Source organism: Pogoniulus pusillus, chromosome 9 (assembly GCF_015220805.1).
Source record: "Pogoniulus pusillus isolate bPogPus1 chromosome 9, bPogPus1.pri, whole genome shotgun sequence".
NCBI classification, from domain to species: Eukaryota; Metazoa; Chordata; class Aves; order Piciformes; family Lybiidae; genus Pogoniulus; species Pogoniulus pusillus.
In genome coordinates this window covers 15,464,532-15,478,772 of record NC_087272.1, presented here as the reverse complement: position 1 = coordinate 15,478,772, position 14,241 = coordinate 15,464,532, and the positions used below count along the sequence as shown (strand labels likewise).

The 14,241-nt window shown below is 38.2% G+C and overlaps 1 protein-coding gene across 2 annotated transcripts in view; it reads left to right on the top strand.

Moving 5' to 3' along the window:
• The window catches only part of FBXW7 (F-box and WD repeat domain containing 7), a 169,094-nt gene that overhangs the window by 109,260 nt on the left and 45,593 nt on the right, over window positions 1-14,241 (top strand). The window contains exon 3 of one of the 2 annotated variants that reach the window (XM_064148658.1): window positions 6,857-6,916. The exons of the other annotated variant lie outside the window; for it this stretch is intronic. Within the exon in view, the coding sequence (XP_064004728.1) occupies window positions 6,857-6,904 (48 nt within the window). The 3' untranslated portion in view covers window positions 6,905-6,916. Of the gene's footprint in view, window positions 1-6,856; window positions 6,917-14,241 lie in introns of those variants that run through there. 2 annotated transcript variants of the gene reach the window in all.

The window sequence follows — 14,241 nt, the reverse complement described above, 5'->3', positions numbered from 1 at the left end:
ACATGCCGATGGAAACCTTCATCTCTCCTTAGCTGGCTGCTATTGCCCCTTTGGTGGCGGTTATAGCCTCAGTAGAGCCCGCAGAGCTCCCACACAGGCAATGGGGCAATCAGCCAGAAAAGCTTAGCCAATTTAAAAGGGCGATTTGTGCTAACACAGCTAATTTTGCCTAAAAAGGATTTAAAAACTCTTCTATGGATTGTTACTTTGGTTCTGCAGTGGGGACAGTAGCATCTCTGTTGGTGCAGCTGAACATGGAGGAGGACATGTAACAAGAGATGTGTGATGTCCCGGTGTGACAAATGGGCAGCATATTCAGTAGGAACCCTACTTGGCATTGTGGCTAGCCCTGTGGCTTAAGATGAATGATATGTTAAAGCATCTTGTGAAGTGGAATGATGAGCAGAGATGAAGAAAAAACTCTACATGTATGTTTCAGAAGTCCTTTTAGGTAAAGTAAGGGGCAGCTGTAAATTACTTTGATTTATTCTTGCATAGCAGAAACCACTTTGCAGGCTGTGGATAAGTGGTAGCAGGGGATGTTGTTATGTATGTATGAATGTATGAGCACAATGTCATTTCAATATTAATTTGAATTCAGATCATGTGTAAAACTTATTCTGTGGGAATATTTGGCCAGTAAATAATTTAAGCACTTGCTATAAAAGAAGTCAAAGTGTCTAGGTAAGTTTTTTGCACTAAATACATAATTATTGCATTTATGGTATAAGTTAGAATCTTCCAGTTCTACGATGTCATCTTTATATTTGTGCTACGGAATCTCGAAAATCTGAGACTCAAGAGAAACAAATTAAACCTTTAAAGCTGTCTAAGAACCCACCCCTTGGAATGCCTTTTACATGGTTTTTACCATAAATAATTTGGGAAATTTACTGAATTCTTTTGCATTATTATAACTTTATAGGTGTGTAGTTTGCCCATTCCATCTTACCTCAAAAATAATACATGTGACTATTACTCTTTGCTTAATATCTTATTAGTGTTCAGGGTTTAGAATTGATAGGTATAAAGATTGGGACAGACAGAGAACTTGGGCTTTCTATCTTTGCCTGTTACACTATGTGTAGATGAGTATTCTGATGAAGCTTGTATAGAATCTTATGTGCTCTTAAGGTAGTGACGACTATGCATTAAAGATGAAAACAAATAGTCTTAACAAGCAGCCAGCAAGCACTGCTGCAGATGAACTCGAATGATGTTTTGTCCAGAACCTCATCCCACTAAAGGTATTTTATACTGAGTTGTTTCAGAGAAGTTTGTGATAAAACCTTCAGTGAAAAACCAATAGTGTAGTTACCTGTGGTAACTGAAAGCCGTGGAGAAATCAATATAATGAATAATCAAGATCTGAAGAACACATCAAAGATGGTTTTCAGTGAAAAGATGTTACTGAAACTTCACGATGTTTAGAGACATTGTGTTCTGTCTTTGTTACGGTAATATCCTGGATGTTCTGCACTTGATGCTTCATTGCATTTGCAACCCATGAACAAAAGCGAAGTTGTCAATTACTGACAACAGAGAATGTTCTCTTGGAGCTCTTCACTTTTGTGAAAAGATTGTCTGCTCTTAGCTCAGTTTTCCTGTTGCGATTAATTGTACTTTAGAGCACTGTGCTGGTGGACCTTCAGAATGTTGGGTTCTGGAGAAACCGCCCAACCCAGTTAAGTTACCCAGTTAAAAAACACATCAGTCCTGCTTCTCTGTAGTCTGATAAGAGCTGTACTTTAAACTCGAGAATTCAGTATTGCTTCAGTTGTTAATAATATTTGATACTTACTATTCAATTAGGAAACAGCTCCAAAAAAATTAGGCAAATTATAATAATTGGGAAATTGTTGCAGTATTGGCCCTTCATGTGTATTGTTTAAACAGAAGTGTACCCAGATGTACGGCAGGTGGAAATACCACTAGGGAAGGTATTTCTGCAACAGTGTCAAAGTCCTGAAGGAAAGTGTTTAGCAGTCTTATTCACCAGTCTTGCAATAATACACTTCGCTGCAATATACCTGTCTCTAGTTTCACTTTAGTGCCATTCTTTTAATTTTATTTGCTCAGTGACCAAGTAGCTGTCCATAACTTTGGTTAAATGAAATTCTTAGATGCTGTTCTGTAAATATATTCTGTGAAGCTGTGAAGAAGTCACAGCTGCTATTAAGTTTGCCTTTCTTTGGGTCTTAATCTTTGGGTTACAAAGGGTGTTTTGTATAAATTCAGAATGGAATTATACAGCCTGTTTCTATCAAATCTCTACAAGAGAGTTTTTAGAATCAGAATGGTTTAGGTTGGAAGGGACAGCCACTGTTCTCCCATTCTGCATATGACTAGTGACTGTTTCAGTCATTACTATTTTTACATCCTACACTTGGTTTTAGGAGAGAAGGAAACAAAATCCTAATTCACGTGAGTTTTGCAGATGTTTGGAGGGAAATCTGAATCGAATTAATGTATTTTTTCAGCATATCAGGATTTCCAGTGAGCACAGAGTGTATATGCAGTGTCATAGACTTTACTGTGAAGGCCTGTATTGAGGGAGAATACTGTGGGAAACCAGTTGTCATCTGAGAATGCTGATAAAATAATTTTTTAATGGCCTTAATTCAAAATAGGAAGTGCAAAGACACAAGTACTTTGTCACCATTGAAGACAATGTGAGAAATACAAAGATATGCCTTGTTTGTGAAATGAACAAATTATTATGACAGATATCAGCTGTGAATAATGGAAGGCACTTCTGGTCCATATTAGTTTATGCATTATATACCAGGAAGAATAAGAGTACAGGCTTCAGTGGCTGCAGTGCAGTGATTCGCCAAGGTCTTGAAACTATGGATAATGGATTTATTCTGTTTAGCTGAAAACATCATCATGAAGAATTTATAAATAATAGCCATCATGGGTTCAGATGTTTCCAAAGCAGGAAGATAATCACCTTCCTCTTGGTTACAGATATTTCCTGTTGCAGAGTGTGCTATAAATCAGATGAAAAATGTACATTAGACAGCATAGTTTACCAGGCAGAAATTGAATTCTGCTGTGACATCCAGTCCAATGGTACCCATGCTTTTCAGTAATACACTCAGTGTGTTGCTAGCTGAACTTTTTTCCTTGGGGGAATGGACAAGAGTCAGCAGTAAGAGTGTTATTATTTGGTCCTCAGTCTCCATAGTTGTCAGAATTGAAGACAAAACAAACTGTATCACAAAATTATAGAATCACAGAATTGTTTGGGTTGGAAAAGACCCTGAAGGTCCACTCCAACCATCAACCTAACACCACCATGGCCATCAAACCATGTCCTACACTTTTTTAACACTTTCAGAGATGGTGACACTACCACCTCCCTGAGTAGCCTGCTACAATGCCTGGCCACTCCTTCAGTAAAGAAATTTTCCTAATGTTTTCCTGACATTCTATCTGAACCTTCTCTGATGCGACTCAAGGTAATTCCCTTTTGTTCTGTCACTTGATACTAGGGAGAATAGACCAACACCCATCTCACTACAATCTCCTTTCAGGTAGTTGTAGAGATCAATAGAATCTTTCCTTAACCTCTTCTTTTTCACACTAAACAACTCCAATCCCCTCAGCTGCTACTCATTAAGAGTTGTTCTTCAGACATTTCAGCCAGCTTTGTGGCCTTTCTCCGGACACATTTCAGCAGCTCAATGTCCTTCTCATAGTGAAGGGACCAAAACTGAACACAATACTTGGAAGTATAATCTCACCAGTGCTGAGTACCAGAGCAAGATAATTTTCCTACTTCTGGCCAAGTCATTCCTACTACAGGCCAGGATGGTGTTTGCTGTGGTCCAGGTGTAACATGTCATTTTTCAGAGCTGGACTGACAGACAAATGCTCTTGTGTCTATTAGAGTAATGGTTCGCAGGCCAGTGAAGTCAGTGGCGAAGTTATTTGATGCTTCTGCCTTAGCAAGATCTGTTGTTTCAAAGATCTTTTCAGTGCCACTACGTTCAAAATGATGGTAACATTTGCACTGCACATTCTTTTTTACCTGCTCTTGGGAAATACCAAAAAGTTCTCAATGTAATTGCAGTAAATTCTTTGAGAATGGATAGAAGTAGTCAAAGGTCTTCACTTTTGTATTTCTCAACAAAAATCAGGACAGACACTTTCAGAAATCTTCATATGAATCTTGTTTTCCTTTTTCTCTGTGAGGACAAACGCAATGATAGTACTGCACTTTCAGTCCTTCCAGCACAGCACCAGTTGATTCTCTGTGGGGGTTGTCATATTTCTTATCCATTAAAGCAGACTCCTTAATAGCTCCTATCACAGTCAGGCAAGCTTTAGAAGTTTAGAGTGTCTCTTATGAGACCTGGTATTATACATCTAATTCATACAAGTATGTCTCGCAATCACGATTGCATTGTTTCCAAAGAAAATACAAGAATTATCCTTTCCTCTCTGACGCATCAAAGCCCAACTCTGAGGAGGGCTAAATCTCCTGGCAAGAGGGCTGTGGTAAGATTTGTTATTCATCTGTGCAGCAGCCAGTGCACAAAAGCTGGCTAAATAGCGTTGTATCAGCCATCAAAGTTTAGTTGTGCATTCTTGACAGAAGTTTTCTGTTTGATGTGTTCCTTTCGCAAGAGGAACTGCATAGATTGTGTATGTTCTTTACAATGGTTTTGGTTGTTGAAGCACAGAGTGAGTCTTTTTTTTTTTTCTACAGTAGAGAGGAAAAAATGCCATCCTAACCATCTGTAGATCAAACAAGGAAGGGAAACGTACTTCATCTTACCTGAGGAATTTATTTCTTTTGAATAAGTTTGCAGGTGGTGGTCCGCATAGGAAAAAGTTCTGTCCAAAATACAGAGGAAAAAATGATATGAAAAACTTAATTCTCTTTCATTAAAAGGGTAACTGTGCTGTGGAAAAAAAATGTCAGTCTGCAGGTTAGGACATGATTAACTTTGTGAAATCTGTCATGTGGTGGGAGTTCCAGAGAGCGGGATGAATCTTGCTTTGGTTCCAGTGACTGACAGGTCTGGTTTGTCTGCAGTTCCCATCTAGCATTTGGCATTGAGAACAGCACCTGAGGTAAGAGGTGGAGGCCAGACCACCCCAGTTGGATGTGCTGCTTTTTCTATTAGTATTGGACAGACATCAGAGTCCAGAGGCATAAGCATTGGCCCTGGCAAAGAAGAGAAGCTTTGAGGCCAAACCAGATATTTTGCAGCTTCTTTTCCCAAAGGCCTTTTCTCTCATTTCAGCTTGAGTAGAGGTGGACTTCAGGGACCAGAGAATCTGGTTTGCTGGTCTTCTCTCTCTGCCATGGTTTGACGTAAGGTCTTGGCCATGGTATTTGTTTGGTATTTGTGAGAGCCACTAGCTGTTTAAAAATCTTCCATTTCTAGAAGTGTATTCAAGATATGAAACAATATTTTTAAGAACAAAAGCACTATTTTTATTAAAATGTGAGGTTGTACTAATGTCTTTCTGGTTGGCAAATAACTGGTTTACATCAAGCCACAACTTAAAACATAGTGCTTAGAACACCATGAATACAAAATTGTGTTCCTTCCTATGCCATGTGTAGGAGGAAACCATCATACTGCAGATACAATGAAGCAGTAGATTTTGACATTTTATTAAGGTTTGGACATATAATCAGTCTTCAATGTTCTGTTCAAAAAAGCCTCTGCAGAAAATAGTAGAAAATTATCATGCAGTGATAAGAGAGAAACATGTACTGAATTTCAGACTTATGCTCTTGTTACTTGCTCCCTCACATTTCCGTTTCTTTGTGTGTTGTCTTCATGGATTCTGGTATTCTGAGAGTAAAGTTCCTTTTTTTTTTTTACTAAAAAGACATAAATAGTAGTGGCTGGATTCAGATATGACACAGTTTAACAATAAGTACAGAAATTCTTTCAGTTCTCAAAAGCAAAGCTAATAGGTTTTCCCCCTATTTTCTTTTGATTACTTTTCCAAACATACAAGAAAAGTTATCTATCTCTGACTATGAATTGAGGTCCATGTTGTGTTACATTTCTCTGGGGTGAAGTTTTTATCTATTGTTTAAATACTAGCATCAAATTCTGTACTCTGATGATAAACACAGTCACTTTTTTTTGGGTGAAGTTATTTATGTCATTACTCTTTTGAAGGCTTCACTACATAAAAAAATATTTTTTGTAAGTTGTCTTTTGCAGATACCTCGGTGCAAAAAACTGATCCTAGCTAAAATGGAAGAAAAAATTGTTTATGCTTAAAAGGAACAGTTTCATCTCAAGAAAAGTACACCATGTCTAGGATAAAACCTCCCTCCTTTTACTGATTAAAAAAAAATAATTAAATCTGGTGTATTTAACATTTTAAACCAAAAAGTTTTTTCATTATTATGGCTTTGCTAAAATAGGTGGGAGAGGAATTATCAGTTCTGTTTATTTGCCAGGGAACAGATTTTAAAAAAAAGAAAAGGAAACAGCTTACAAAAAGAAGGATCAGGTATTCAAACAGGAGTTTTTAAAAAACAACACACAGAGATAAGGTTGTAAATTCTTTGTACTGTCTTTGACTTTGTATTTTTTTGTATATTTGAACTCTCCCTCCCAGGACTTTTTTTATGTTGCAGATTTCTGTACATGAGTGGATTTCTTAAAGAGGTTGCAGATGCAGACTTGAAAGGTGTCCTTCAAGTCAATAAATGTCCTAAACTTCTATAAGCAGATTAGGCCTTGTCAAAGTTTTTGGTTGCTTTTTTGGGGGGTTGGTGGTTTGGATTTTTTAGGGGTATCTTTGCTGTAAAAGTATGGTCTGAGTTCTAGCCTACCATACTATTCCATGTTATTTTTCATTATACTTTCAGAGGTTATCTGTCACAGCTTATACTTCTACAGGCAAATCACATGGATGATGACTATGCCTTCCTGATAGCATACAGAGATTTTCTGGTTAAAGAAAAAAGTGAGTATGGTTCCTTCTGCCAGATTACTTTTCTTAAAAGTGATGATAACTTGTGTGATAGCTTTGCTGATGTGGCTATGAGGTCTTACACCCTGAAAAGTCCTAGTTTTTACCTACTATTTCTTAGCTAACCAAACCCTCCATTTGATTATAGTTAAACTAGGCAAAGAGCACTTTCATAGGCCAGGAGCTGAGATCCAGTCCTACCACGAAGCTTGTGCAGCTTAAGATACTATTTCTTCCAGATGTTTGTGGGCACTGTGTTCCCACAGCATAACTAGTAGAAGGAATATGCTAGTATTCCACATCCGTGTCTCTGTAAAATCCAGAGGCTTAGTTTACACCGTTGCAATTGTTGATAAACTCATGTCTGAGCCTCATAGGTTGTTTGCCTGGGTAAGCACAGCACAAGCCTTCTGTTTAAGGGAAATGCCCTCACAAATCTGCTGGCAAAGTTGTTTGTCAAAATGAAATGGATATTTTAAATAGTAAGACTGTGCCAACCTGGCTTGTTTAATTAGAGTGGATTAGGTTGGGCTGTTTGCATGAGAGCTACTTTGCTGGCAGCTGCAGGGGGCTGCAGAAGAAATGATGTATGACAGACAAGTGAGGCAAGCCTGTTACCTCCTGGGGTACAGGGGGCACTCCTTCCACTGGTACAGCAGAAGTACTGTAACTGTGTCAGCGTGGAGGGTAGTCACAGTCTTAAGAGCCTCTGTTGGCATCAGTACAGAAGAAGTAAGGACTGTAGTAAAATAACCTTGTGACTTCGTGTAGCAGTAAAAAGTCTGTGGAAGGTGAAGGAAATGTGTGATTTGAAGATGCTGGAGATATTTTACTGAAGAGTTTGGAGTACATATCTACCTTAATAAAAAGATGTTTTTTAAATTGAAAGTGTTATATGGGTGCAAATGCATGTTAGGAATAATATCTGTGCAGAATGACTGGAAAGTCTTTCCCTCTGGTGAAACCACAACCACTCCTAGAACACATCAATAAAAAGTTTAGAGGTTTTTTTCCCCTGATGTATGTTTTTTCTTCCTGCAGAATGAAACTGTAGTTTCATTTAGTTGGCCTGAGCAGTAGGAAGGGAATAATTGTGGAGTGGGCTCCAGAGCACACAGCCAGAGTCTCTGAAAAGTTGATACTTCATCTTCCAGTATGTATGAACTTGTGCTGCTCTTTCTCACTACTCTTCTGATGTGTCTCATAAAAAGAAGGCAAGGGACTATGAATCCAAGTCTTCACTATAAATTGCTGCTTGTTAGATGTCCAGAAGCTGACCTTGTGTATATTTACTAAGATGTAATTCTTAACAGAACTTAGGTCTTGTATGTCTGTAGGTTACTATAGTTTTCCCTTCACAGAGCCAAGAGATGTGCAAAGTCACATGTAGCAGCACTGGAAACAGAACTTGGGACTCAAAAAGAAAAATTAGACCAAAGACTTGTTTACTCAACTAAGCCATCTTTTGAACTGAATAATTGAAATGTGCATCAGGAGTGCTATATGTGTGTCTGGCTTCTCAAAGCAGTTATGGAACAAATTACTTGACCTGCCCCATCACATAATAGGGCTGGGGTTTTGTGTGTGTATACGTGTGAATGAGCCAGGACTTCCAGTATAGGAGAAGGTCATGTCATTGCAACAGTGGGTAGCAAACACAATTGCCCTTTATGGCAGATATCTTGGATTGAGTCATTTATCTCTAGAATTTCTCAAAGCCACTCTTGAAAGTCAGGTATGCCACTCTTTGCACGTATTAGTTTCAGGAGGTTTTAATGCTTAAAGCAACAGTAATGCAGGTTTATAAAATCTCTGTTCAAGTCCTGGCAGTACCGTGAGTTCTCAATGACTTTGTATCCCTTCTCTTACCAATAGGGAATCCAATGTATTTTGGCTTCTCCAACTCTGACCAGTTGGTACTGTGAACATACCTTCCATCTCAGCTATGTTGGCTGAATAAACTGCCACCCTTCATGCTACTTACAGGTATTTGCCATGCATCCCGCCAGCAGACTGCTGTTTCAGATCTGCCACTTAAGCTGCTCATGTCATCACTTTTTAGCCTGTTTAAGGGGAAAAAAGTGCATTTATTGCCAAAGATCTGCTGCTATTTATAGTTGTAAAAGCCACAACTTAGCTCATGAACCAAAATTAGTTGAGGGAAGAGTAACCTCCTCTTCAAATACAGCTATATACAGAAGAAGGTATGCCTGTGGCTTTCTTTGTTGAGAGCTGGTTTTGACTGTGTTGTTTCAGAAAGATGCACTTGGTCCCTGCCTTGCAGTGAAGGAAATCTGTAGAAGGGTGTGGACATTTCTTTAGGAGATAGTAGTAGGCATGAGGAATGTTTCTAGACTAGACAGACCTCTGGTCTAGGATTTTTTCAAACATAAAATATGTTTGATTGTCAGTGGTCATCTTCCCACAGGTTTAAAAATGGGATTTTGAACTGGGAAAATCACTGTATTCTTCCCTTCTAAAGGCTTTGTTCCATTTTTGATTTCAGTTGTCTCCTGGTGTAGCCTAAACTCATCGTCTCTACTCTCTATAGAAGCATTGATACGGAGGTGTGATTGCAGACTTGCTGTTCCCAGCTATTACCCCCAGATTTTTTTAGCAGCCAAAAGGTGGGAATGGAAATACAAAGAAACAGTCTGATTCCTAGCCAGGTTTTCGGTCCTTTCCTCTTTTAGGTTAGCTAAGCCCTCAGCTTGTGGGCCCTTCCTAACATTTGTTCCCACTGAGCTGGGGTTTCTACCGTATGTCTTAAGTAGATCTTACTTTGAAAGGGTGATTTCATTGCAAGGAATATTGATGTTACTTGACAAGCCCTTATTATACACATTGAGCTATTTGTTCTCTTCCAGTTTCAGTATCACTTCCAAAATGTGCTAACAAATTTATTAGAAGCTCTTAAAATTAGTTTAATATGAAGAAGCAAATAAACTCAATTCTGTTACTGGTTTAGTGCAGATCAAGATAATATTCTCACCTCTTTCCCAGAGGCCTCGAAAGGAATAATGCAATTCTGTTCTGGCAACCATACAGATAAAGGGTTGTATAATTGTGTTATGTGGAATCTACTGCAAGGTGCTTCTCTTTTCCCTTACATTTAAAAACATTATGAAGGCACTAATGCTGGGAGGAGGAAGGCTTAACATCTGAGCTGAGTGCTAAGAGTATTTCTGAGAACTGTGGTTTTGGTTTTGGGGCGTTGAAAAGCTCGAAGAACTGGTAAGAGGTTTATAAAGACTTGCTGGACATTAAGTGGTTAATTTGCATTCCTGAAATTTTTGTGTCGCCTCTAAGGAATCAGTTGATAATTTCTTTCAGGATGAGTATTTTCTTGGGCAGGACTGGATTTGTTGACACAGAGATGTCACCATTAAAACTTAGAGAGCATAAGGTAGATCTGTGACAGGGGCCTGTGTGGATGATACTGTAGCAGCTTTTGTCCATCTAATTTCAAACTACCCTCAAAAAAACTTCTTGACATCATCAGCTGGATGGTTGTTGGATGTGGTCTCATTTGGAGACCAGTTATATATGGTGTTTCACGTGCTAAATCTGATGGTACCTCAGTAGAGAGAAAAGATGGTTAACTGCATTTAAACCATTTATTGCCGTCTCTGTAGGTATTCCACATCCTTGAGCACAAATTCTCAGGAGTTAAAGACATTTTATTTGCATATTTAGGTAGATACAAAACTAGACAAATGCTAACTGCCAGATGCAGATAAAGAAAAGTGCTTCCCAAAAGACTTGCTGGTGATTCTCAGAATCTTTGACTGCTCCTTGGGCTGCTAAACCCATTCTTATACTTGGGTGGGCATCTGCTAAACTTGAGTTAGAGTTCTGCTTCCTACAAAATACGTTTTGTTCCAAGAAAAACGTATAGGTTTTGTGCAGGTGGAGGGGGCAATATGGTAGTTTTTTTAACTTTTTCTTTCTGAAATGAGATTTCTTTTATTACAGCCATCTCTTTAACCTTAGTGTCACTGCCTCTGCTTAGAGAATAGCTTTAGGATCACAGGGATCTCTAAAGAGATACCTTTTGGATTATAATAGATGTCCCCTGGAACTTGGAAATGAGAAATGATTTTATGTGTCTTGGAACTGTTGACCTGTGCATTAGATCAGTGCAGGCTCTGTCTGAGTCTTCCTCTTTTCTTCTTCCCACATTTAGTGTAGAGTACTGAACAGCTAATCCAGCTCACTGTTGAAGTTTCTCTAGCACTTTTCAGAGTCCAACACAAACCAGCCAGTGATATAGTAATGTAAGTAGTTAGAAACAAGAAAGGGAACAGATCTCAATGTAAACGTTCTTGCTTCCTGGTATCCTCATCTGCTGAGATTTAATTTTCCTATGTGATATGACAAATTAAGTACTTAGCATTTTCCCTGTTGTTATTTTGCATAAAGAAATGCAAAACGTGTTATTTTCTGGTTAATGATGTTACTACTCTAAGATCACCTAGTGTGCTCTTCACTACTGAGCAGCCCACGCATCTTAGCACAGATTTGAAGCTTGTCTGTCTAAAAGGAAAAGGATTCCAGAGGACTCTTTGAAGGACTGTACTGATAAAGAGACTCTCATTCCTGTCTTAAGTAGAAATGTGTCTTACTGTTTTAGCTTTTAACCTACTAATCTGTAATATCTGAAGTGTCTCTCTGAATTACAGTGAACGTTAGTATTTTCTCTATTTTCTTTGGCAGTTTGATTTTTCAGTCTACAGTTGAGGCTGTTGGATTCCTTAAGTGAGCTTCTTACCATCCTTACTGTTAATTAGTATCAGTAAATATAAGTGTACTTTTTATAAGGCATATGAAACACTCTTGTTGGTTAAAAAAGATCCACAAAGCTACAATTTTTTGCTGGATGACCATGATCAGGTAGTGTTAATGTGCCAACCTACTTAGGTTAGGGTGAATACCTTGGTTTTCAGTCTTGCATAGCAGAGAATTAAGAGGATTGCTTGGTGTGGTGTTGCATGCACATTTGGAGATCACGTGCTGTTCCTAAACACAGGGATTTCAAGTAATTTGTAATGGGTTGAGACTTTGAATGAAGTTTGCCAGAAATCTAGTGGGAATCAACATAAAATAGTCCCTCTTATTGGTCAACCAATTCAGCTTTTTGAATCAGTGCCGTCTAGAAGCTTCTAATCCCTCTGGTGATAGTGATAGCCTTCTAATTTTAGTCTCTTTCAGCTTGCAGTTACTTGCAAAGCACAATAGACCAGTGGAAAAAAATCTGCATTTTAAAATAGTTTTTGAAGAACAGGGTAGGCATGAGTCATACCTGTCCCTGCAGGCCATAAAAAGCCATCAACAGTTAGCTGGGAAGAAGTGTATTTAAACTTTCTTCTTGGCAATTTAAATCACTTGATTCAAAAGCATGAATGAGGTTGTAGTATTACATTAAGACTTTTTATCAAACTTTAATGAGGAAATATATTTATACAAGCAGCAAATGAGGTTTTTTTCCCAGAGATTTAAATCAATATTCCTAAACATTTTCTATGGCTTTACAAGGGACCAAAGTGAACATTTTCAAATCCTGTCCCAAGGGAGCATTCAGCTAACAGCTAAGACTGTATTTGAATAACCACATACAGACTTAAATTTAGGTTGGTAAGCAAATTATCTGGTCAGTGGCTTGTGACACATTTTGTTGGAGGTAGACAATAAAATTATGAATATTCAGAACCAGACAGTTTTCCAAGGCACTAGTTTGCTCTGAGTATGAAATCAGACTAAAGGGAAGAGAGCACACAATGTATGAAGCTTGTGTTGGACGTTAAATTCCAGGGAACCTAATAGTACTCTGCTCTTTGATTTCTACCAACTTTCTGATCAGAAAACTAAGACTTCTGCTAAATACCAGACTGCAGACTGATGCTCTTCTACTCCCTCCCACTTTCCTTTTCCACTTCATTCAGTCTCTCCCTGTCACATCAGCAGGCCCATGACGTATAGCAGGATTTCATTTTCCATTTCTGTGAGGAAGATTGGCATATATAAACTAGTTTGGCAGTGATTGAATATTAGAGATGGAATATAATAGAGAAAAGAAAATGGAGGAAAAAACCCTAGAGATTTGTCAAAACATTGTTGGCATCATTTTAGCAATGGTATAGCTAATAACATCCTTTAGCAGTTGCTTTCAGCAAAAGAGAAGGAATAGAATTAGGACATATATTTGCACAGGCTTTATTGCAGCATTTTAAATTCCTCTTCTCTTGTACTAATTCCAAATAATAGTTTTTGATGTTTTGCATTTTTCTAGAATATTGAAATGGTTTAAGATGCAAAGAATAAACTTCCCTGTACAGTTGACCAAATTGGTGACTTTGGACTATTCTTATACACTGTGCTTTGTAGTATTTCATTGGTTTCATTTTTTTGGTAAACCAGTAATAATAGATGGGCTACATTTCCTTCAGTAGTTGGATTTGCCAAATGCTAAGAGTTTCCATAATGTTACAAACTTTAAAACCATGGTTGCCATTTAATTTTGTGGTTACAAGTGAATCTGAAATCTCTAATTTACTCCATCCTCTCTACAAACAAAGAAACTCTTAAGTTTCCAACCCCAGGAATTCAGATAACTGACTTGCTGTTTATCTCACAGTGAGTGGATTGGTTTAGGGAGTGCATCAGCTGAATCAGCCTGAACTGAAAAGCTGGCAGAAGTTTTGGGGAAACAGTTGAAGCTGCGATATCTGAGGTTTGGAGCAGTTTTCAGTATGCAGGTTTCCTTGAGGGAAATGAGGGGGAGTTGACTTGTAATTTTTTTAATTAAAGTATAAATGTTACAGTCTGGTAAAGAGAGCATAAGCTTTCACTGATTCTTTTCAGAAGAAGCTTAGACACAACAGTGGACAGGTACAGCCTTTTTTATGCTGTGGTTTGTAGGTTTCGTGCTGTTAGAAGATATCTTTGCAACACTGCCACATTATTTCATACTTTTTGCATTGTATCAGAGATCCCTGGTTTAGGTATCTGTTCTGGACTCAGATGTGTTAGAGGTATCTATCTCTAATCTTATCTAAATAATGCTAGATTCAGTGTAAAAAAAAATTATTAGCAATTCCAATCCCTTTTATCTGGATGAGGGACTATGTACCCTGAATAATGCAGTGTAATGCTACTTCTCTTGTAGTAGCTGACAAGTGTGTTGTACAGTTTCTAGACTGGAAGCACCTGTTCAGGGAAGAGTTCATTTACACAGGGCAGGTTTGCTGGCCTGTTTGCTCTGTCTTTGGCCCCTTTTGACAT